The sequence below is a fragment of the Melanerpes formicivorus genome, unplaced genomic scaffold (genome assembly GCF_026170545.1).
Source record: "Melanerpes formicivorus ecotype bairdi unplaced genomic scaffold, bMelFor1.0.p_v2 SCAF_12, whole genome shotgun sequence".
NCBI classification, from domain to species: Eukaryota; Metazoa; Chordata; class Aves; order Piciformes; family Picidae; genus Melanerpes; species Melanerpes formicivorus.
The window spans coordinates 14937372-14963068 of NW_027142364.1; the positions used below are offsets into that span (position 1 = coordinate 14937372).

Genomic DNA, 25697 nt, shown 5'->3' on the forward strand with positions numbered 1-25697 from the left:
GCTTGGCAGATGCTGCCACCACACATCAACTCTCCCTGTTAATAATGAGAGATGTCTTTTCACAGCTAAGAAGAAATAAAACTGAGTTTCTTAGGGATTTGTCTTTCTTGAGATATCCAGGAAAGAGGGTAGTGGTGCTACGTCTTTTGCCTTTCCTAGTGAAGGCCAAAGCCCTTATGCTTTTACTTATCTTTCAGTGCCCTTTCAAGTCTGTCATCTCTAAAAATCCCCTACCTCCCATATTCTGCACACCTTTTCAGGAGGGAGGGTGGTGTAACATAAGTGACAACCCAAGCAAAAAGCTCAGATCCTGGGAATTCCCAAAATGTTGTCCAGCAGAAATCTCCCTGTCTGAGAACCCCTCCAGTGTCCCTGCCCTGCCATAAGGAAACAATTTTTTACCCTGGGAAAGACGGTGGGAAGGAAATATAGTTCTGGTTGAATGGAGCTAGGGGGAACTGCAAGCTCTAACTGGTTCACCCCTGTGTGGTTAAAGCATTTCAGTGTGTGTGGTTTTAACAGCTCTAAGCTGCTGTTGCTCGAGAGGTAATACTGCATTTACATCTAAGCTATAAAACTTTTGGCAACAGTCCCCTCAGTTTGTAACAGTCAGGGACTAGAGCAGATATTCTTCTCTAATGGGGAGAGGGCTGTATTTTTTAATACTGGTTCTGTGATTTTTTTTCCAGCATTGCAAAGAAAACACTTTTATATCTTTGCCTATTGCTTGAATGAATTAGGGAATAATATTGGACCACCCGACAAGCAGAGCTGGATGGTTGTCATTTTTCAGTACTTGCCCCTCAACTAGTCTCTTAGGAAAATGTGTGAATGATAATAGATCATTCTTCTTTCAAGTAATTAAAACCATATTCCCAAGTCATTTAAATGTATTCAGCACAAGTCCAGCTGCAGGTCCCCAAAGTAACCTGCAAGTCATTCACTGACTGTTAAGGCCAGGAAACATTTCTAGTGGCAAAGTAATCTGCACTGTAAACTTTTACTGATGGCTACATTTCAGAAGAGAAAGAGGGAAACAAATACTTCAATGACAGCATGAAAGCACCTAGCATGAAAATCTACCAGATTTGAAACCAATCCCTCTTCCTCTGGCTGCTAAACGCAGGCTAAAGTTATCCTCATACTGGTAATTTTCTGTAGGAAACAGTATTTGTGGATAGTGAAAGGAGTAACAGGAGACTATTTCTAGGGAATAAAAGCACCAGAACAAGAGGACACAGTCTCAAGCTGCACCAGGAGGTGGCTTGAGGTGAGGAGAAAGTTCTTCACTGAGGGAGTTGTTAGCCCTTGGAATGGGGAGCTCGGGGAGGTGGTGGAGTCACCATCCCTGGAGGTGTTCAAGAGGGGATTGGATGTGGCACTTGGTGCCATGGTTTAGTCATGAGGTCTATGGTGACAGGTTGGACTTGATGATCTTTGAGGTGTCTTCCAACCTTGGTGATTCTGTGATTTCTCCCCCAAAAGACCTTGCTCCTGCATATGACTCAAGATAGAGAATGTCTCTGGGAATCTCTGGGAACAGATTCATCCTTACTGAGTTTTCTTAATAAAAGAATGGGTTTTCTGTGTTCCCCCCCCCTTTCTCCAGTATTTACTTATTTTTCATCCAGGGATAAACTAGAGATACTGGGAAGAATTCCTCCCAAGAGGTGTGCTCTCCCAGTATCTGTTACACACAAGGCTCTCATTAGTACTCATCTCTGCCAGAGCCTACTCTGAGTGCACACTGAACAGTCAGATGAGACCTGGTCATCTCTCTTCAGAGGGCAGTTGAGTGCACAGAAATATTTTTGTTGGACATTCTTCTGGAGATGTTGAGGAGCTGGAGACAGCACAAAGCAGATGTGTCCCTGAAAGTACTCACACTTACCTTCTCGATGGAAGAAAGTGGCACAAGTAAACTGGGGTAACATCTCTGCAAGCTGTGCTCTCAGAGCTGTATTCTCTTCAATGGGAGCTCCTAGCAAAGAGAACCTTCTCTTCCAGTATTTAAAGTAAAAAAATATCTTGTTATACATCTAACCTCAGATCCTGAAAACAAAAGCAAACCCAGTCACATGGCCTTTGCATCCTTTCTGGTCTATCTTTGGAGGTTTCTTCTTTGTCATAGCAACGATACTACTTGCTCTATCTCAGATGTGTCAAAGTAACTTCCACACTTTTCATAGACTCATGGAACCATTACAGTCAGAAAAAACCTCCAGGATCAGCAAATCTAGCAATCAACCTAGCAGAACAAAGCACACCATTAAACAATGTCCCTCAGCATCACACCTACACATCTTTTGATCACTTCCAGGCATGGTGATTCCACCACATCCCTGGGCAGCCTATTCAAGCACTGTGAAGTGCTGCCTGGCTTCCTGGTCTGTGTTTGAGACTGTCTTGCATTGATTAAAAACAGCTAGAAATAAGAAGAACCAGTGGACAGTTCTTCATTCTGTAAGAGCAGGTCTTGTAACAATATACTTTTACCAACAGTACTACTTCTGATTTTATGTAATGTATGTAGTTATGTAATATCAGATTCTATCAGGTTGAACTACCGTTTTCTGATAGGTTACACACACTTACTCTGATCATTGTTTACAGCCTTCTCTTCCCTACAGTGGTGATGAACTTGAGCTATGCATCTACCCCAAATTACATCAGCTCAAGATTAGTACATATAGGGCTGTGCATGCTTCACTCCAGCATCCTGGGACTGCAAGTTTTTATACAGGTAACAGTGATCACTGTTGAACAGACTACACTTGAAGTCCCTTCTTTCCAACTGTGGAAGTGACACTCCTGGCCTAGAAGAAAAAATTCTTCTTTTTAGCTGATTGAATCTATTTTGCACTGTTTAATTTTCCTTTGTTGGTCATACTCAAAACAGTTATTGCAAACTGTTTCAAATCAATCATGCACAACTCTCACTAGTGTTGCCTGAGCCCTTCTGCCAAGCCTGCTAATAAAGTAGAAACACCAAGATCACTTCTTGCAAAATCCTTCAGAGATCAAGTACTTGTAGCATTCATAGAATTGTCAGGGTTGGAAGGGACCTCAAGGATCACCTGGCTCCAACCTTTCTGCCACAGGCAGGGATACCTCACACTAGATCAGGTTGCTCAAGAGCCACATCCAGCCTGGCCTTAAAAGCTTCCAGGGAGGGAGCAGCCACAGCCTCCCTGAGCAACCTGTTCTACTGTCTCACCACCCTCATAGTGAAGAATTTCTTCCTAACATCTAATCTGAATCTACCCATTTCTAGTTTTGTTCCTTTCCCCCTAGTCCTGTCACTACCTGGCACCCTAAAAAGTCCCTCCCCAGCTTTGTTGTAGGCCCCCTTAAAATACTGGAAGGCCACAATAAGGTCTCCTTGGAGCCTTCTCTTCTCCAGACTGAACAGCTCCAACTCTCTCAACCCTCAACCTGCTGCCTATGCTTCTCTTTGATGCAGCCTCAGCAATCCAGCAGTTCCCATTGAAAAACTATGTAAAATCTTCCAAGTCAGAATGACCTAGAGATTTCTTTTGAGTCACTACATCACACAGCTCTGTATAAACAAGAACACATGGATTAGATCTCTTGCATTTATTTAATCTAAAACAGATGATAACAAACAACCATCAAGCTCATTTTAAAGCCATCAATTGGTGCTTACTGCCCAGTCAGCTTTATGTCTACAACATGTTGCAGAAGACTGATGTACTTGCTTGGCTTGTATGAGCCTGTACTTTCCTCATTTAATTGTTTGCCCTCTTAAGTACTGGTTTATATTACCTAGTGCCTAATTATACAGTGACAGCCCAACATTAAAACACCCCTTCATTTCTTTTCTGCCACCCTTGCACACTGCATATGCGTTTTCAGAATTCTAGGCAGATGATCAAGTCTCAGAAGACTCCAGACAACTCAACACTTACATCTTCAGTCCAATCCCAATTATCTGGATTAGAAAAGCTACTGACTTCTAAACAGCCATAGCTATGGGAGGAAACACTCCCTTAGGCAGAAAGCTACCCCAATTAGCAGTCTTTAAAAGCTTTTAGTTCCCTTCACACAACTCTACTACTAACAAGTACCTCTGCACTACCAAAACCAGTCTTCAGTACTCCCCTTGAAATATTCCACCTACAAAGCCAGAAGCTCCTCCTCTCCAATATATCTTCCACAGTTCAATACCAACATTTTGTTTGCATCCATTAGCTCAGGAGAACTAAGTTCCTGCCCTGGCATTTACTGTCTTTGACACAAGCTACTGGAGAAGATAAGGATGTTCTGAGTCAGCACAAAGCACACTGGCTGGCAGCAACAAATAGAAGATGAGAGAAATATTTGTCTTTGGAAGTAGCTTTTATTTTAGCCTTAAGTGCATTATCAAATTCAAAGGCTTTCTTTTGTGAAGGAGAGTATTGTTAAACCTCACACTTTCAGCTAGCATCCATGTCAGACTACACTATTGCACTATTACCAAGACTGAGACTTGAAGTACACCTTCATTTTATATACAAGCTTTTCCCCCATGGTGAGGTTAAGCACCCCCCACCCCCCCCAGCAGAAAGGGGTGTACAGCAGCAAGAAAGTCACACTTCAACTGAGCTCTACCCTGCCAGTGTACCTCTTTCAGAGTTAAAGATCAATTACAGAGAGCTAGTTGTATCAGAGACATACTTTCAGATGTCAGGGATAAGCACACTGGTTGCCTGCACTGATTCCAAAGGATTGGTCATCTCTAAGCCTGGCTGACCTGTGAAAGGTAGAAAGTCTCAGAAGCAGAACAAGGAAAGTCAGTTCACATAAACACCTACTGAAAGTAAAATAATAATAATAAGTTAGAAACAAAACAATGTGCTGTTTTAATGCAAGTATTGAAACAGTTCTGAATAACTGAAAGCAGAGACACCAGGTCTGGCTCCATATTAAAGGCTGAAAAGGATTCAGTTGCAGAACACACATTGGGAGGTGTGGGGGAAATCACAGCACATAATCATTAAAACTTACAAATGTATTTGCAGAATGATTTATGAAGAAATTCTAAAGACAGACTTCAGATCCAACACCTACTATTAAGAGAAAGGATATGTAACAATGCTTCATATTCAAGAACTTGGTTATAATCAGACAGAGTTTGTCAGTGCTTTGTGTTAGCTGGCACTTTAAACATGCATAAGTTTTCTGATCACTAGTTACTGAATCCCAATTAAGAGAGAATGCCACTCAGCTCTGCTAACAGTATTCAAATCCAACAGCAAGAACACATCCAACTAGTCTAAGTCATCCATAAACTCCTCCAAAAAACCCCAAAAAAACATTAAAAGGTATAACACAATTTTGAGTTGTTATAAAATGATTCACTGGACTAAGGAATTGCTCATTTTTAATCACAACTGTCCAGGCACTGGTATATAGCAATAAGAGAAAAACAAAAAGGTATAAATAGTGTACAGTTTAGCACAGAAGGCAACATTTGAACAGAAACACATTTTAATTTGCTTTGAATTTTAAATCAACCAGGAAACAGTTAGCTATATAAATACAGAGCAAATGCACATAGTTTACAGCCAACTACATGTATGCAAGAGTAACAGCAAACCTCACATGAGCACTGCAGTAGTGCCAGACTGCTATTTGTGAGTGTCTTGCTCTAACTCCAAGGGCATAATGATGTTCACACACGTGGGGTAGGCAGACTCTCTGAAGTACAAGAGCTAGAAACTTACATAACTGAGTCTTAACAGACGTAAGGTTCAGAGAAGTACATTTGCTTAGGCACACTTCAGCATCCAGCTTGTTTCTCCAAATTTGAACAGCTTAAACAGAAAGCAACATTCATAAAGGCTCTCCAAACTTTGTATCTGGAAGCATTCTTGTAAAATGCTACAGTCTGAGGAATGTTACAAAGGACACTAAGAACAAAAGCAGAGAAGCAGGAACTGCCAGTGGCAAACACCTCAATCAGTAATGAAATACATGGAGTGCATGATGTAAACAGGGAACTTCATAGATGCAATGTCAATATACAAATAGTCAGATTGATGTTTCAGTTAAATGAAAGTGACTGGGAAAAAAATCCCTAAATCCCTAGTCTAAACCTGCTTAAAACAACAGTCTAGGAGATCAGAAAATGGGACAAGCAGGAGATCAGACAGTTGTAAAGGCTGGGCTCAGGCTCCTGCCACACACCCTAACTCACCTGTCCTCACACAGCCCTACCGGGACCAAACCAATAATAGAGGGGCAGATAAATGTGACTGCAATCACTGAAACCTAATCTTTACGGCTTTCGGAACTCGGGCCACCTCGCCATATTCCCCTAGTGTGGCACAGGCACTCAGCGACATGGCAGGCTGTGGCACAGGGCTCTAGCCAGGCCCTGACAGAGGCAGCCCTTCCCCGCGACGAATGCGTGCTCCAGTGCCATCTTCTGGCTGCCTCAGGGAACTGCACTCGGTTTCCCCAACAGAACTGGTTGTCGTGTCAAAATCGGTACCTTGCAGTGACATTTAGGTTTCATCCGGGCAAGGAAAATGAGGAAACGGATTAGCAGGAGTTCTTCAGACCTTTGTCTCTAGCACAGCAGAGTGACAAGCATACTACATTCAAATACAAATAAAAAAAATCATGATGGATGTATCAAGATACATAAAGATAAATGAAGAGAAAAAAGATCAATGTGAACCAGTTACAAGAAAGTTGAAATGCACTCCTTTTAGTTCTGTAGTTAAGATTACTGAATGCAGCATTTTCTTCTTATTCCCTTTGCAGTAATAAATACGAAGTAAAACTAGAAATAATTCAAAGATCTTTGGGAAATACTTCAGAGGTAACTTACCATGTACTGGTAACTTAAAACTAAAAACTTTGGATTTATTTAAAGTGAACCAACAAGATCACCAGCCCAAAGTTTAAAACATTAAACACCCATTACAAAAGCGGAATAATTGATTGTCTGCCTTTAACTATTGTCTCCCATACTGCCTCATCCTTGTCAACCTCTGCTGAACTCCAGAGGATGTGTTCTCACTAGACAAGGTGCACACATGGTGCCAGTGAATTAATGGGAAATGAACATGCAATTAAGGGAGAACGTATCCAACAGTAACTCTGAAGAAGCCTAAGCCAATCCAAGCATTGAATCCAACTTCAAATTCTAAAGTCCAATATTTCTTGGCCAACTGCAATTCTGGCTATGACTGAACAATCTGGATCCTTTCTACAGAACAAAAACTACAGCAAGCAGCTATTCCTGCACTTAATTATCTGAACAATGGCATCACAGCGAAAATTGAGGTCAGAGTCACAAATGCTCCAGACTTCTCCTAGAGAGATCACTAGGAAAAAAAACCAACTATTGAGGACACAAATTTCAGCACTCCCCTCACTTCAACAGCCATGCTCACCTTTGGACACATCACAGACCATGCTATCCATCATTAAACAGACAACACTTTCCATGGCAAAGAAAGTTAATACAGCTAAGCCACTACAAGGTTGCTGTATATGCCATATGGGTGGCTTTTCAGATGAGCAATTAGGAAATTACATGAAATATCCAGATGCTTTGACACAGTAGTGAAGATGACAAGGGTAAAAAAAAAAACTCAGGTTAATTGTTCTGCAAGTTTCATGCTTTTAAGCTTTTACATACAGCCTACAGAACTACTGCAACAGATACTATGGACCTACAGCATAAAGTGTTTTATCTGGCACAGCTTCCACAGAAATAAAATGGACATGGTTTGCTTAAAAACAGTTTTGAGGAAGAAAAGTCATAAGGCCCAGAGGCCAAAGTGCATAAAGAATAATTCATAAAGCCATTGCACACAATGCACAGTTGAAGTGGACTGCAGTACCACACTGGAAGAGCTGATAGCACAGTTCTGTCCACACCAGTGTAAGCAGCATTTATGTTTAGAAAGCTATTGTCCCCAGTCTATAATGAGCATCTTTCTCATAAGGATCATGGATACAGACTGATAATTACTTAAGGTGCAGATAAAAGACATGTTTGGAAACTGGTACAGGTTTGGTGACATTAGGTTTCCAATTTTGACACTTCAGGTGTCTGGTTTTTGAAAGTCCTGTGAATTATGACAGAACATACAAACTCATCCTTACTGATGAATGCAGCACATTGCTCTGCAATTGGCTTATAGAACTGACAATACCAATACCTGAATTTTTGGACAATCCTGGGGACAAGGACTGCTGCAATTCAGTACACAGGCTCAAGCTGGAATACAGCAGTTATCAAGGGGAATGCTCAGAAGACAAAGCTCATCTGCAATTCTCTCCATAATGAGGCTGTTTGCACTGAAAGTATCTACCACAAATTCAACTGCTTTCTGCTTGCCTCAGCCATGGTGATGGATTTTTCCCCCTGTACTCCCATGCAGGTACTGGTAACTCATGGTCAGATTTGCCAGAAACTTAATGGGAATACAGCTTGTTACTAGGTAGCATATAACTACCTAAGTGAATCCCATCATCACAAAGAGTAGGCTGAACTAGTTAAGTTTCTCATCACACTAAGAACCCTTAAAAAGGCTAGAAATGGCATTCAGTAAGTTCTTCCTTAGCTGTGTGAGCGACCTGACAGGTTGGCAAGAAATTGATGATATAGGAGAGCTTTTCTTAAGCCTCTCCTAGTTAAGGAAAGTTCCAGAATAAGGATGATGCAGCAGAACTACACCAATACTAACAGACAGAAAACCTCCAGAGTTCAATCAGATCAATCCTCTCCCTAGCCTACAACACCGCTCAAACTTCAAAAGAAAACTAACCAAACAAAAAACCCAACACACCCCACAAAAAAGTCCTGAACAAAAATAAGTGAACCCCAACCCCCAAACAAAAACAACCCAAACAAACTAAGCATCACTTTTGGTAGTGAAGAAATAACTCTGTTCCAGGTCCCTGTGGTGTATTGTCTTGAGGTAGCAACATGGAAAACACTTTATATGCTGATTACTACCTCAGTCTCTTCATGAATCTTCAGAGCAACTGAATGGAAGTTTCAGGTATGGAAGGGTATGAAAGCACTGTCTTCCCCATTCCTGCAACAGGTTACTGTGCAATAAAGAGAGAGCAAACAGGATGCAGTTGAGAGCAACCACTAAGCAGTGACTAAGGCTGCCTAAGAACACATTTATGCCCCCTCCTTTACCCATCAGGCCTCTGAAGATGAATGAATGGCCCTGTGTAGATTAACAGATGAAAGGAAAGCGACGATTTTGAATTAAGAGATGTATAAAGACATTCCCCAAGGGGCACTTCCCCATCTGTCACACTACCATGAGACCATACAATAAGGCAGCCAAATTATTCACAGTTGCCCACCCTTCTTTTGTCCAGAGCTGCATGTTCCTGATAGAACTTTCCTTTTGCCCACCGCATCAACATTGACATTTAGTGGTCCACTCCAGTCTTTCCATCTTCCACCTTCTTCTAGAAAGCCTTGTCACACTGCTATCCATCCAGCAAGTAGACTACCACTTCATAGGTTGACATCATGATAGCCGTGTTTGGAATTTGTCTGATCAGATGCGTAGTTAAACCGCGGTAGAGGGATCCATACCCTTCTTCTCGCACAAGCAAAGAGAGTGTCTGGAAAAAAGATCTGTACTTTGTCCCCTCTTCTCTTAGTCTTGTTCGTACAACCTCTGTGCAAAGAAAAAACACGTGGTTATGTTCACCACTTCATTAGCTCTTCCAGGAGCTAATTAGTGATTTTACTTGAACACACAACCTTCCCCCCATTCCCAAGCTCTCAATCGCAGGAGAGCTCTTTAAACAAAGCAGGAAGACAAGCAGGAAAAGTAAGTGTGACTGAAAACCAAGCTACACAGCCTGCTTTGCAGTGAGGCAGAGAACTTGCTGGCAAGTGATCTAAAATTGCTGAATATACACAGGGATTTGAAGTGAAAAGAGCCCTTTCCCTTATGTATTTGGAGCCATATCCTGACAAGTCCTTTGGAAGAATAAATATTGCCGGAGAAGAGGCCATGCTTTAAAAATACTTCAATTTCTGAATACTACACTCATGTGGGCTCACTGAATCTGACATGAAAAGCTTTAGACAATGAGTTTGAGCAAGTGAGCCAAAGTATGTTACCAATGCCACTGAGCAAACTCTTTGAACAATATGATTCCAGCTTTCAGCCATACAAACCCCACCTACCATGGGGATATGCTATAGATGTTGCACATGTTTTGGAAGTGGCAGCTGCCATCATCATTCCAACAAAGTCCGAAGCTTCTTTTGCTGATTCATCCTCATTGTCCATGGCAGAAGCAGTCTTATGCTCAAGTAGTTTTCTCTTAATACTCTCATAAATAACAAAATGAATAACAGTCTCAGATATGCCTGCGTAGGAAGCAGACATTCCTCTGTAAAAGCCTTTAACACCATCTGATCGATAAACCTTTTGGACACATTCAAAAGCACTCATTCGCTTTTCTCCACGATTCCTAGAAAGGAAAGAACAAGAAGTGGTGAAGCTGCTGCAGCATGAGACTGGAAAAGAATCAAACAGGTTTACTTGAGTGACAAGAGAATTTAGGCAGTGTTTTATACTGATGCTTAAAGGGTCTAATTCAAATAGACTTCAGAACACATACAATCACAGAATGGTAGGGGTTGGAAAGGACCTCTGGAGATTAGTCCACTCCTGTTAAAGCAGAACTTAAAGTCTCAAAGGCCTTCAGCATTTAACATAGGTAAAGCATTACACTGAATCCAAGCCAGGCTTCATATGGTGACTGAAATCAGACAAGTGTTACAGAATAAAAGACTAAATAGCTTGAAAGCACTCTCAAACTGTCAACACCCAAAAAAAGGAGACCATTTTGTTCTGCATGAGTGGATTTCCCTTAAGTTTTGCCTCTCCTGTAGAGTTCAGTAGCAAGGTAACTACAGTGACTAAGAGTTTGAACAGCAGGCCTTACAGCATCATGGACTACTAGCAAACACTAAGCACATCCAAAGGGTGCATCCCAACCAACACAGGTAGCTCTTACTTGATTCAACCAAGTCACTGTTGATGTTGAGGAAAATGCTCACTAGGTATGACTGTATCAAGCAGTATTTGGTAAATAAAATCGTATGTCCACTTTTCTTTTGCTGACTGAATTGAGTTGTGCATACACAAATCTTCATCATACTGTACACAGCTATGCAAAACCATTACAGTACTGTATAAAATGTGCTTCATTTCACCAGCAAGTGCATGCACTTGAAGCATGTGGATACTGCCAGCAGAGGTCTCCTGAGCAAGCAAGTCACAGAATAAAAAGGGTAAAGAACTCCAAGAAGTTATGGTAACTCATATGGGTCCCATCAAAGAAGACAGGCGGCAGCAGTAGCTACTGTGTACACTGTATGAGGCATCACTCTGTGGCAGAATTTAAGTCTTGGTGGATTGAACATGCAACGTCAAACAGTAGTGAAACAAGAGATCAAGCACAATGAAGAGAAAGAGGCAGCACACAGCTGCAAGTCAGATTAAGTCAGGTGGCAGATGCTGCAGAGAACTGGGCACTGATTTGCTGACAGACAAGAGAAGAGTGAAAGAACAACTGGTGAGAAGAGCAGCTGGACCTACAGCTGCAGTTCCAGGAGCACCTCAGTCCCTATTATGTCCCCAGTTCACTTGAGCAGGTGCACTGACACGCTGCTCTAGGAGTTTGTTCTTTTGATGTACATTATCTCAAAGGCCCAAACAATTTTGCTTTGGAAACAAACACCTTCCCCAACTCTCCCTGAGACCAGAGAATTTTTGAGAAGAACTTCAACAGAAAAAATATCAAGTCAGGACAACTCCACAGGCCAAGTGTTTCTAAGTCTCTAATAACTGAACTAAAGGAGCCAAGAATGCAATATGTGCTAGGCTAGCCCACATCACTGCAGTATCCTACATGAAGTTAAAAGTCTTCTTTGGGTCTCCCACATGAACAATGTGCTTGATATAATGTACAGAAATAACGTGCACAAGACACCCATAATTCTCACTAAGTCCCCATAATACTATGGTTTAAGCAATTTGAGTAATCAAAAAAACCAGGCACAAAATGCTGTCAGGTTGCACATAGTGCCTAATACCCCTTGGTCTTAATCATGGAATTACCACCCCAGTCATACAATGATAAAAACACTTTGTGGTAAAATTACCTCTGGGATACATTATTATGGTCACACAAAACAGCTTTGTGGGGATTGGAAAGGTCCACTAGAGACCTAGCCTGAGACCCCTCCTAAAGCAGAGTCACCTAGGGCAGGTTGCTCAGGATCACAATGGCCAGGTAAATTTAGAATCTGTGCAGAGAAGATTCCACCACCCCTCTGGGCAGCCCGGTCAAGGACTCCAGCACCCTCACAGGAAAGGAGTCTTCCCTTCTATTTGGATAAAACTTCCTGGGGGTTTCAGTTTGTGCCTGTTGCCCCTTGTCCTATCACTGGGTTCCACTGAAGAGAGTCTGGCCCAATCCTCTTGACATCTTCCCTTTAGATATTGATGAGGATTGAGGAGATCCCCTCTCAGCCTGCTCTCTTCAGGCTCAACAACCTCAAGTTGCTCAGCTCTTCCTCTTCAGATAGATGTTCCAGTCCCCTCTTCTTTGGGCTGCACTAGTTCCCCAGCTCTTGAACTGAAGAGGCCAGAACTGGTACACAGGACCTTTTAACTGGCAGTATGCCAGTTTTCAGTCACAACACACTTAGCAGTATGCCGGCTAAATGCTAACATGCACTTGCAGCAAGTCCAACAGCTCGTCAAAAGAGGAATATGACTCACTAATGTATTTAGAATGGCCAGAGAAAGTTTTATACCATGGGCTAAGCTTTCAGTAAGAACATCCATCAAATGGACAAGACAGTGGCACTGAGATATTTCCATATACTTACAGCTGGGGTTGCAAGTATCAAAGACTGTCTTTCTCCCCCTTTCAAAGTTGTACTCCATTACAAGTTCTGGAATATTCTAGAGTTGATTACAGAAACTGTTTCATTCCAAACAAGTTCCATCAACTACCCTCTCCTGGGAGAATTCCAGTGTTTTGAGGTATGAAAAGTAGTCTTCCTCTTTTTATAAGCTGAAACCCATTATATGTCAAAAAACAAACCCCAGGATGTTTCAAGTTATATTTCTAAGCTTTTGCCTCAACGCTTCAATTTTTATTTGAGAAATATTTAGCTTAATAGCTAAAAGAGAATATATTCCTAAAGGGAAATATAAGCATACAATTGGTAGAAAATTATTGAAATAAGAATGTGATATTGTTAACCCTACAAGTCATTCCAAATTTGCTGTCCAGCCTGCTCTAGTGCCTCAAGCATGCTTCAAAACAGAGACAAGTGATAGTGTAACTTGTAGATAGACCAGCATCAACTTTCTAGTTTGAAGTGTTGGATATTTAAAGGAGCATTCTGTTCTGGGATGCAGAATAAAATACAAGTTTTCAGGAAAATCTTTGCTGCAGTAAGATTTCCCACTGTCACTATACCTTGCATCAAGCTGTAATCGTGTCTTTACCAGCCAAATGGGATTAGTTGTTGTGATGGCAGTAAAACCTAAAACATTTAAAACAGAAAAGTTAGATGTGACAGCATCACAAGAGCAAGCACACCTAAGTTTGAGATGCACAGAGTAAGGTACAATGAATGCAAAACCTCAGACTACACTGCTTTTTTAGTAAGTACCTGTTGTAGCCCTTTTCTGCTACTTTACAAATCTGTACAGACAAAATAAACCATTTAGCTTGTTTTTCAATTTTCCATTAATACTGAGCAAGTTTGATTCCTACCAATAGGCTCCTCATGAAATCAGCCCAATAGTGTACATTTCTCTGCCTACCTAATGACACCAGCCCTGCTCTGACACCATAGAACAGCAAAGCTAGCTAATACTAGCCAATTTGGCAAACATCAGTACAAATGCACTGCAGGTACAGCAATTTGAGATGTTAATAAAGCACTGTCTCAATTTAATGTGCTATCTGAAACAATCTGATTTTAAAAGCATGCAGATGGCATATAGATGACTTTTGGTGCAGTTAAAAGGCAGGTATTACTGCCAGTTAAGAGGCCTTTTAATACTGAGCTACAGAAGAACAATTAAATTTGACTGCTAATGTTTTATTTAGTATTCAAAGCAGAAATTATTGGGTGGCTGAGGAATACTTTTACAAGCATATGAGTGTTTAGATTGTTAAAGTAAATAGTATGACTTATTACTTTCCAGACAGCAACTATTCAGGCTTGCATAAGGGCTAAGGGTTAAAGCTTTGATTTTCAGTCCACTTAAAGAAAAAGGAAAGGAACAAAAAAGAGAAAAGAAAATGAATTAAAAACCAAAATAAAGCAAAGTAAGAATAGCTCTTACTTCTGCACAACTGTGGAGAGAAAAAGAGCAGAGTGAAAGGCAGCTCTGAAAAAAGGTGAAAAAAACACCAACACATCTAGAGTTGTACTACCACACATGCACCATTAATGAGGTGTCATGTCTGCAGGAGAGAAAAGGGAAGAGCTGCAACATAGCCAGGCAAGAGATGATTAAATTTAGACACTTGCTTTGTAAGTGGCACACATCACTTGTATATCATTAGAGAGACATGCTGCCCTCCGGCAAGGGAATGGACTGGGGGTGTGGGAAAGCAACAGAGAGTTACCTTGTTCAGTGCACATCTGGTGCACAATTCTTACACAGCAAATAGGCTATCGATAAGCTGGTTTATGGAGATCATTAACAGCTCACATAGATATGCTTAGCAGAACTGTTGGCATACTTGTTCCTTCTGTTCAATCACAATCTAGGTTGACATTGCACACAGATGACTGCAATACTCAGAAATGCCAGGGGATCTTAACTGTTATCAGGTTTGTCCTGCTCCTACTCCCTATCTTCAACAAATCATGATTTTTCAGTTAGTTCTAAAATGCAAGCTAACAGGTTTAGCAGCTAAGATTTAGTTATATTTTTGTGCCAAAACAGCAAAGCCACCTTAGAGATGTCAGTTTAATCTTTTGATTATGCAGATCATTAAATTGACTCAAGTCTTTTCACTGAAAAACTTCTGCTAGCCTTTTTTTAAACATTATTTTTTCTATAGCTGTGTCTAGGAACATATATAGCTGCTCATATGATAGAGTGAAATTCTAGCAAGCCAAAAGTGGTTCAGATCTTTATTTCATGTAGGTAAATGATGTAAAGAGAAAATGTACCACATCTACAAGCAAGGTTCCATAGCTCAACTAGCCAGAGCCTTTCTGATCTTTCACTCAATGCTATAGACTCTACTGGGTCCAATAGTACTTGAACCTGGGTTGATCTAAACTGAATAGAAACATTGTTCTGGTGTTTTTTATTTCTATTTTCTTTGACTTCAAATCACTCTTTCCATATCCATAGCACAGCAAAGGGCACTAGCAATGCACAAAGCCTTAGTAGGCTTTGCAATGATGTGGGGAAAAATGTTTCCTCCTACCAACACATTTTCCAGGAAAGACTTCTCTAATACCCAAAGCTAGTTCCTAAGCCATCCCCACTTCTTAATTCCAAGGGCAAAAGACCAAATAATCTTTTGCATTCCTATTTGAGTTTCATGCTATAACATACAGTTAAGAAGTTACAATGTCAAAGCATGACCTATTCAGCCCTTTCTCCTTCCTGTTCAACCCCCCCCGAAAAATGGTCTCTATAGATCTTGAATCTGGGACAAGAGACATAGGTGAGTTCAGAGGCAGTAACACAGACATGAGTGGCTGTACTCATTCACAGCAGCAGCAGCCTCTAGGGAGGCTGGGAAGATTATATGGGAAATAGCTAGTGAAGGGTGCTTGGCAGAGGACAATCTATTCTCATCAACCTTGCACTCCCTGGGTTGCTCTAAACAGTAAGCACAGCACCCCAAAAGTAGGATAGGCACTTAGCAACATAGCCAGTTTACTTCCCTAGGGATTCCATAAACCTAAATTACATGGCAGTTTGAGCCAAAGTTCCAAATCAAAGGGTCTTTGATAATTCAGGTTTCAAGATGAAACTACTGCAGCACAGTTCTTACAGGTAATGGAGAAAATACAGTTAGTGGAAGAAGAAAAAAAAGAGTTGAGTGATGCAGACATCAAGAAAAGCACTCCAAAACTGAAAACCAGTCCATTTGGGATATTTGATAAGAAGCTTTTCCTTTTAAATACAGAAAATGTGTGGCAAAACTGCTTGTCAATACATGAGGGGGCTTGCAACAACTTATACAAAACTCTAGCAGTTGTTTCCTTTGATTTTTAGAAGTCTTAGTGAACTTAAGAATGCTTTATGAAGTTTAATGTGTGGCATCCTCAAGAAAGATTCCAGGTTCATTAGAAGTGTGGGGTGTCCCTGCCCATGGTAGGGGGGTTGGAACTAGATGATCCTTGTCCCTTCCAACCCTGAATGATACTATGATACTAAGTGTGGATCAATTTGGCAGTACTGACAACTACTGCATTTTTCTATGGTTTGTCTATGACTTGTATCCCAGTTTCAGTCAGAATTACCTCAAAACTCTTCTCAGCTCTACCAGCTATAGACAGGTAAGATCCCAGGTATTCCTATTACATGTGTTTCAAAGGTTAAGGTTTCTTTTTTTAATCTATAAGCCAATGTAATTGATACAGACACATGTGAATATGGAATGCTGAATTAAAAAATCCAAAGTAGTGAAATAAAAACAAACCAGAAGAGAAAACAGAAAGAGACAGAAAAGAGATTATACACATATTAAGAGACAAAGAAAAGAGGTCTTTCAAATAATGTGACAACACAGTACCAGCTGCAACATTTTACAGGCAGCTCTGGGACACTTAAAAAAAACAACCAAAACAAAAAACCAGAAAACAACCAACCAAAACCATAAGGCCTTGTTTAACCCAGTGGGGGCTTTCTATTAGCTAGAGCTGAAGTAGCAGCTCTCAGTGAAAGGTTTTCCCCCACCTTTCCCTGAACTGCCCAGGAAAAAAGCAAAAAAACCAAGACAACTCTTAACCGTGTTCAAAAGTGACGTCCTCGCACAATGCACATCATCCAAGTTCTACACAAAGTGACTTCCCCTTATTTTGGTTATTTCATAGATAAGTTACAAACCCAACGTGTGGTTCTTACACTAGAGGCTGCAAGAGATGCTCGGTTCAGTACTCACGAGGTTTAAGTTAGTCCATATTTCTGCAGGAAGTGACCTGCGGGTGGGGAGCATGAGATGACACGATCTCACTCTTTTCACGGGAGAAATGTACAGTAAATGCCTAAAATAGACACAGGCTTTTCTGTATCATAACAACAAGCAGTGACCTCATCAGACACATTGTGTACAAATCGAATCCCAGTGGAAGGATTTGTGAGTTAAGTTATTGTGAGATCTAACTGTTTTCAGGTAAAAGTTTAGGAAAAAAAAAAGAAAGAAAGAAAAATAATCAGAACAGGCCACAAGATATTAAAATAGTTGTGTAAAATGCACTGAGTACTGAAATTTCTGCTCGTTTGCAGCAGGTCAATTTGATACCTCAAAATACTTACCTACATATATGTAAAATTTGCAATTGAAGCCTTCCTCCTTCCCCACTCCCTCCCAAATATTGGAAAAAAGCTTTTTTCAGTCTTAAGACTGAAACAACAAGATACATGCCTTATGAAATCAAGCTTCCTAGTACCAATGAGTTAAATACACATTTTATTTGGCATTAGCTGTGTAGATACTAAAAAGTTACATAAGTGTAGTATCTCTAAGTAATAGCAGTCCCATTTTAAACTTAAAAAAATATGGTATCTCAAAGTGATAAAGTGGTGTCCCATTTTTAAAAATAATGAAAGATATTTGGCTTGGTTTCCCAGTAGAGCTCTAGAAAGAACAGCAATAACATACAAGGCAAGGCAGTTTGGGAGCAGATTTGCTAATGAGGCTATGAATCATTAATGGCAAATCAGAAAGCCACACAGCAATCACGTATCTCATTCAGTCCTCTGTGGCAAGAGAGTTTAAGTGCAATGTGAAGGCAGAGTTCATACTGAATCTCAGAATCTAGGCTTAACAGATGTACAGTGAGTGACTGTCTTGACACTAGAAAACTTTTCTGTCATGTGCTTCCAACAGTCACTTACCAAGCCTGCAAAAACCCCATATGATATGCCGAGTAGTAAGCAAAAGATCACCAAGTATTTCATGTCAATACACAGATATAGATATGAAGGTGGCATGAATTATATGCTGGAAGCTAGCACACAGCAAGAGAGAAACAGTTTTAATTACTTAAGGCATCAATCATCCTCCTTAGGATAAAACAATGAGAGTCCAAACAAAAATGTGTGTTTATCTTTAGAAAAAAGAATCAGGCCTAAAACCAAACAAAAGCTTGAAGTGCCATACCTGAGTTTCTCCCTTCTACAAATGCTGTGTGCATTCAAAAAGTCCTTATTTAACAGTGACATTAGACTAGCCTGAGATATTTAGGGACAATACAATACAAGTATACAGTATTTAAAGTCAGCTGAAGTTCACAACTTCAAGTACTTGTATACAAGACAGTAACTTGGAGCCACCTCATCCTCATTAGGTGTTAGAAGCTTTTATGTAACAGAAAGTTCATATCCAAAAACACCCCTTGACTGAGTTACTCAATTCCTTACTGAAACCAAGGGCAGCTGCAAAAGAAAAAAGTCAATACTGATTATTCCATGCTGATTATTAGAATATCTATCCACCTTGCAAACTTCACAATCCTAAGTCCTGAAACATACTATGGTGATGTTCTGTGTCAGCCCTAAATCAACCAGTTAAGAGCTCACGTTCAACCTTATCCCTGTTATTTTGGCATTTCCTTCAGTTGATTTGCAACACAGCAATACAAACCTTTCAGGTAAAACTGTTAATAGCTGGTTTAAGTGCACTCTCTGAAATATATTAGAGTTACAAAAACAAGGTTAGCACATTCCAAAGAAAGTACTCCTAATGTTACCTACAGTCCTGACTAAATCAGAACACCACCAGTACTGAATATAGAGAAATTTTGTCAAGAAAACCTTCTTTTAGAAGCCTTCCAGAGAATGTCTGTGACAGTGCCAAGTGGTGACCTGCAGAGTGAACCTGCACTGGGGATTCAGCTTCGTTTGCTGTATGGTTTAGAAATAAAACTGCAGAACTAGATAAGTTAGAGTAACAACAGGCACAGGAGTTGCTCAATATTAGAAATAGTATAGGAGCATAAAAAAGCATTTAAAGCTCAAGTGTGTTTACCCTAGTCTCCTGCAGTCCTAGGTGTAACAATACTAACCTTAAGAAAGAGCAGTAATTTGCAGATATAGAACTCCGTAACAAAACACAGTCTGTGTCTGCAAGTACTTCATAGAAGTCACTACAGGATGTCTCTGAAAATGTTTTTTTGCTACAGAATGAGTGCAATAGCTTCTGAAGATAAGGAATACTCTGAATCCTCATTGACTGCATGGGTGACAGGTTCTAAACTTACTTTTTCCTCCCTGACATATAGCTGAAAACAAATTTCTGAGTAATTGATTCTTTAGGACAAACTTCTCAAAAATCCCCTTCCATCCTGTTCCCTATGCTGCTCACCTAACAACAAAGCACATTCCCAGGTGGTAATGCATCACTTGAGCAACTTATTTTGCCCCTTTAAGACAAGAATTGCTCTCCTTACATATCTACAAAGATTAAAAACTGGTATCACATTTTTATGTGCTAGAGGTGACCATTAGTGTTATTCAAGTATAAAACTAATATCACTTATCTCTCCTAGGCTATGTAACAATTTTTTTACATCAGACTTAAATATTATATAAAAAACTACTCCTATTCATTCTGACATCACCTTTGGCAGCCCATTCTAGACAGCTAGCACTCTCAGACTGGTTGCACAATGTGACAAGAATTGAACTTCAACAGGATACCAGAAAATTGTCAGAATCTGTTGGCCAAGTGTCTATGGCCTACAGAGAAAAACACTCGAGGAAGTTTCTTCTGTAGGAAAGACACGAGCAACAACAGGTGAAGTATTGCCAGCCCAAGAGTTGATAAGCCCAGAGCAAGTAACTCAGCTCAGTTGCCTTTAACTCCTCTTGTTAATGTTCTCAAGGCACAGAACATATAAATAAAGCAGCAACTATTGGGAGCTGTTATATACATCAAAGCTACACTGAAGATACAAACCAGGAATTTAGAGAGGCATATATGAAAACTACAGAAAGCTGCTCAGTATCACTTCAAAGATAGAGCAAACTTCACAGACTGGTATTTGACCACAGGAGGAGGGAGTACTACATATAATTTATGCAAACATCTGCAGGTGCATTTCAGAAAGGCAAAAACAAAGCTGTAACGAAGTGATAGTAAAAACACCAGACTAAGCAGCATTAAACCAGATTTAAGGGCAAACAGTAGATTTATAGTCTGCATAATGAGAAGCTACTGGAGTTTCATTTTTCCATTTCACAACTTCACAATTCAAAATAAACAGGCATACAACTCTTCCTAGAAAAGACTGTTCATACACAAAGATCTTCAACACTCAGTGGAAAGTTTCATACACATATCATGCAGATAGTGTCTTTAATGAGATGCCAAGAAGGTAAATACTACAAGTAAATATCACTGATTTTCTTCTTTTCCCTATTTACTGCCACCTCATTTGTAGCCATGACTCCAGAATGAAGCCAAGAAAAGTTACAGATCCTTACCTGCCACACCAGCTGAAATCATGTGTACCTGGGTCGAATCTGGATTGAAAATATTGTTCAACTTTTCCTTGCAGTTTGAATAAGCAGCAAAATATATTGCTCTGAAATAAGAACAAAATCCAAAGTTCTGTTATGTTTCATGCCAATACTTCTAGAAGCAGTGCCATTAACTTCACCAACTCAAGAAGAGGTTGGGTCAAGTCTTACTTCCTCAGTAGAAAGCTACTCAAGGAATAACTGTTCCGAAGTAGTGGGACTATTCTTAGAATAGACAAGAACGGAAAAACAAACAGCAAAACAAAAGAAAACAAATCACACTTCACAACTTTGCTGTATAACATAATAAATGTCTTCCCCTAGTTACACCTTGTCCTGGGAGCTGTGCTCAGGGTGGTGGGACAGCTAGACTACAACAAATGGTTCTTCACCAGGAGAGTGGTGAAGCCCTGGAATGGGTTGTCCAGGGAGGTGGTCGAGGCCCCATCCCTGGAGGTGTTTAAGCCCAGGCTCAATAAGGCTCTGGCCAGCCTGATCTAGTGTGGGGTGTCCCTGCCCATGGCAGGGGGGTTGGAACTAGATGATCCTTGTGGTCCCTTCCAACCCTGACTGATTCTATGATTCTATAACTTTTTTCTTCCCCAGCAGCTCCAATTAATTAGTGAGGGGAAGGATAAGAACAGCAGCAATTTTTGTGACAGTAGGAAGCAGAACACTGCTGAACTCAAACTGAAGTTAGTGTCTTGTATTTCTCTAGTAACAGATCAAATTTGTTCTCCTAAACCTAAGCTAATTTCAATAGCATTACAGTGTCAAGAGAACTAGCACATATATAGCTTTCAAAAAGCCAAACATATTTATACATATAATATTGCTCTAACACTTGATGTATATATTCCTAGCTATATAAATACTAATAACCACAAGGTATATTTTAAATGCTGGAAGAGCTGTGAGGCTGGATTCTGTGGGTTTTTTTTAGTTCTGATTTCAAACATGCAAATTACTTTTTGCAGTGTATTCAGAGAAAATCCACAAGCTTGTACTATATTCAAATCAAAGCAGAGACAAAAGTTAACATGCCAATGCATTACATAACCAAAAAACCCACTTGTTTTCATTCATTAAAACTATAACCCCTTACTTGAAGCACACCCAAACCTCACATCTAAGATTGTGACTAACTTTCAAACACAGACACCTCTCCACAAGAGGGGGAAAAAAAGAACATGCCAGTTTTCATGAGCAGAACATTTAACCTCATTAGCTGTGCAAACATGTTTTTCCTTGTTACAGAAAAGATAAAGTGCTTGCTTCATGGGGGCAATTTCCAAAATGGAAATCTCAACTCAGTTAAGTATATTGAATGTGTTATGAAACATGCTTCTCTACAGCTTATTTAAACAACAGGCTGCTGTTAAATCCACTTAGCTAATGCTTAATTGAAATGAAGTACTGGGTGAAGACAGTTAGCCAGAGGGGAATGAGGATAAGCTTATATGGAAGACCTCACACATTATATCAAGTTGACATTTTTAGTATGAGGAGGGGGGAAATAAGCTAAGTATTTACCTGGGGGAAAGGGAATTAAGATACTTAACATAAAACTTATGGAAAAGTTTTTTTGCAGTTGAGATTATTCTTTATTGAAGGGAGTCACTAAAAGTGGTATCCATTGCTGCAAAAAAATCACTGTTAAAGCAGTATCAGTGTTGAAGCAATGTCAGTGTTGAGCATTCAGATCAGAGGGACTATCTAATAAAGGAAGAGGCCCTTCAGATTAGGATGTGCTCATATAGGTGTGTCAACAACTAACAAAGCTACTGGATTTACTTCAACATTGTTGTTTGGAGAAACCAGTGACCAGAAAACCTCAGGTATTCCCAACTCCTTGAAAAAAGGCTGCTAAAATAAAAGTACTCCAACTCCTGAGTTATGTTTTCCCATTGTTCTGTGGATCCTGTGTCTAAATCACCTCAGCCAGATCAAATCAATGCTGAATAAAAAGTCTGGTTTAATGATGTTTTCCAGAAGCATCCAGAGAGTTTACACCAGAAAAGGTAAGAGTCTCCAACTGGATGCAGAGGAGACATCTCTTCAGATCCTCCCTCACCCCAATAAAAATAAAACTCAAACAACAAAACACAGCAACCACACCCTTGAAAAACAAACAAAAAACCAGGGCACTAAGACAAAGAGAAGGAGTAAAACCTTTGTGGAAGACATGTCTTCTGCATAAAGACTTTCCTCTTAAAAAGAAAGGCATTAAAATGTGCAAGAATATGACTATAGAGTCATCCAGGATTAAGTACTTATATTAGTTTTACAGAGCTTTGTTTGCATACACTTCTTTAGGTGTTCTACTCCTGGAATGAGTTTAAGCTAACACCTGTACCAAAGGATCAATTCCAACTCTGGCATATCTGGCACTATCACTGCCAGCTGAGTAGCTGGGCTATTTGTGCTGATGCAGAGCAACTGGCAGTAGCATTAGCACTGCCAATTACAGCAGTTGCATCCCTGTCTGCTGCACTCTGACACTGACCCCATACATTGTGGAGACCAGCCCACTGATGGATCTGCTTTCTTTGGGACAGCTGTTAAGTGTCATCCTACCAAGTCTCACCCTTTTTGAGGTTTCAGAACAGGCTTGTGGCTGCAGCAGGACAGTAGTCTTTGCTCTACCAGAAGCCATGAAGAAACAACCCAGTGTTTTGAGGCTATGGACATACAATTGCTTTCTGCAGATGGATTAACTGAAAGCTGAAGTTAAATCTACCTTTGTATTTTCAAAGACACAAAGTTATTGATATATGCAAGTCTTGCAGCATCTTCTTTCTGCACTGAACAAAGGATAGCACACAACAATAAATGCTATTATAGTGGCATATGGGACAGTAAATGCTGTGGCAGGGCAGGAATGAGGGAGTGGAGTTGCAGAGTACACGGGTGGCTCATTTCCTAAGCAACAGTTAACCTAGGAACCAAAGGTTATTTGCTGTTATGACCAAATGAAGCTGAAAACTGCACAAAATAAAACTTAAATCCTTTAAACAATGTACAGAAGATGATATTTCACCAAAATGGTTTCATTTACTGTAAAAGTCTGTATTTACCTGGAAGGAGCAACGCCTACTAAATTAGGACCCAGGCCTCTGAAGAGAGATCGAGGACCTTCCTTCTGCAAGATCATCCTAGAAAAATCAAGTGACAATACTGTAACATTCAGAGCACAATGCAAAAAAATGCCCTGACCACCATAACTATATTTTAAGCTTTATTCTGTGCAAAAGTTTCATGACAACTGACAAGGCATTTCTGACCACAAAAAAAATGAGTCATTTCCAAGAACCAGCACAAAATAGAATATAATTATGGCTTGAGCAGCCATAGAAATCCAGGAGCTAAATGCAGAAGTATAGCCTGATGTCAATACTAAGCATGGAGGTGTTCCTATTCCTGTAGATTGTTCAGGAGAGATTTGATTCTATTCAAGATTCCTTTAGTCACCATTTAGCTCCCAACACTGAGGAGCATTTTTGGGGGGACAGGAAAGGGTTAAGGGCAAGAGATCAGGAGAAGAGAGAGACAGAATTATGAAGGTTCAGTTACAGCAAGTCATACTTTCCAACAGCACTTGGGAAGGCGTTGGCTACGCTGTTTATCATGTACAGCCAAGCACATCTTTTCACAGTGTAGTAACTATTCTTTTCAAAGACAGAAGCAACACTTCACACATGCTAACTTGGTTTGATTCTACTGGACTCCTGAAAACATGCCACAAGTTAGAGGAAAGCAGCCTTTAGACAGAATTATTTAGGCTGGAAGAGACCTTCCGAGATTATCAAGTCCAACCATTAACCTGACACTTCCAAGTCACTGCTAAACCATGTCACTCAGCACTACATCTACACAGCTTTTAAATCCCTCCAGGGACAATCATAGAATGGTCCAGGCCAGAAGGGACATCCAAAGGTCATGCAGTCTGACCTCCCCACAGTCAGCTAGACCAGATTGCCCACAGCCCTGTCAAACCTCACCTTGAGTTTCTCCAGGTTAAGGGCCTCAAACACCACCCTGGGCAACCTGTTCCAGTGTTTCACCACTCTCAGTAAAAAAACTTGTTCCTAGCATCCACTCTAAATGTGCTCTGCTCTAGTTTGAGGCCATTACCCTACCCCTTGTCCTCTCACTGCAGGCCTATAAGCAGTCTCTCTCCATCCTTCATGTACAATCACTTCCCAGAGTGGCCTGTGTGAGGCCTTTTGGGGAAGAAATTGTCCCTAATACCCAGACTAAACCTCCCTGGACACAACCTGCAGCTATTTCCTCTGGTTCTGACAAAAATATAAGTACACTATCCTATCTTCCCCACCCCCATAAATGATTTAAATCCAGTAAGGGTTCAGACAGGAACCCATTCTGAGCTTTATTCTTTAAGATATGGTGATTATCCTGACTACAGCAAAATTAAAACAGAAGCCTCCAATGTGAGAAGCAGCCTCTTAAGAACTGACAGGGGAATCTCTGGCAGCCTTAATTGCTGCTTGTGTACACCTACCCAAGGACTGCTGCTGGACTGTACAGCTGATGCTTTTTCCTTTCCAACTCATTGTAGAAAAGATGGAACAAACTCAAACTGAACTTAGTTGTAACTGAAAAAAGTGTAACCCATGAATAGAATCACAGCCACAGTACAGCTGTAGCATCTCATGGTACAATCTCCACTATAAACAGTTCTGGAAAGGCTGCTTGGGTGGCACTGAAGTATCACTTTCCATCTCCGTGGGATTTACAGAGAAACCTAGCAGTGAACTGAGACTTCAAACAAGGCATTACTAGTACTTAAGTGTTTGGAATATCTATCCCATATAACTGTGGGACTTAAAGAGCTCAAGTCCACTACACAGCAAGGTACACTGACACAGTAAGAGGATACTCCATTAATATTTAGTCTCAGTGAAATCAATCTGTCCAACA

General features: G+C 40.4%; 1 protein-coding gene across 1 annotated transcript in view; it reads right to left on the reverse strand.

Moving 5' to 3' along the window:
* Positions 1–4340: 4340 nt before the first annotated feature.
* SLC25A36 (solute carrier family 25 member 36) overlaps positions 4341–25697 on the reverse strand; it is a 34082-nt gene continuing 12725 nt past the window's right edge. The window contains exons 3-7 of the mRNA XM_068145470.1: positions 23834–23911; positions 20721–20821; positions 13507–13573; positions 10187–10476; positions 4341–9668 (exon numbers count right to left, since the gene is read on the reverse strand). Of these exons, the coding sequence (XP_068001571.1) occupies positions 9475–9668; positions 10187–10476; positions 13507–13573; positions 20721–20821; positions 23834–23911 (730 nt within the window). The 3' untranslated portion in view covers positions 4341–9474. The remainder of the gene's footprint in view (positions 9669–10186; positions 10477–13506; positions 13574–20720; positions 20822–23833; positions 23912–25697) is intronic.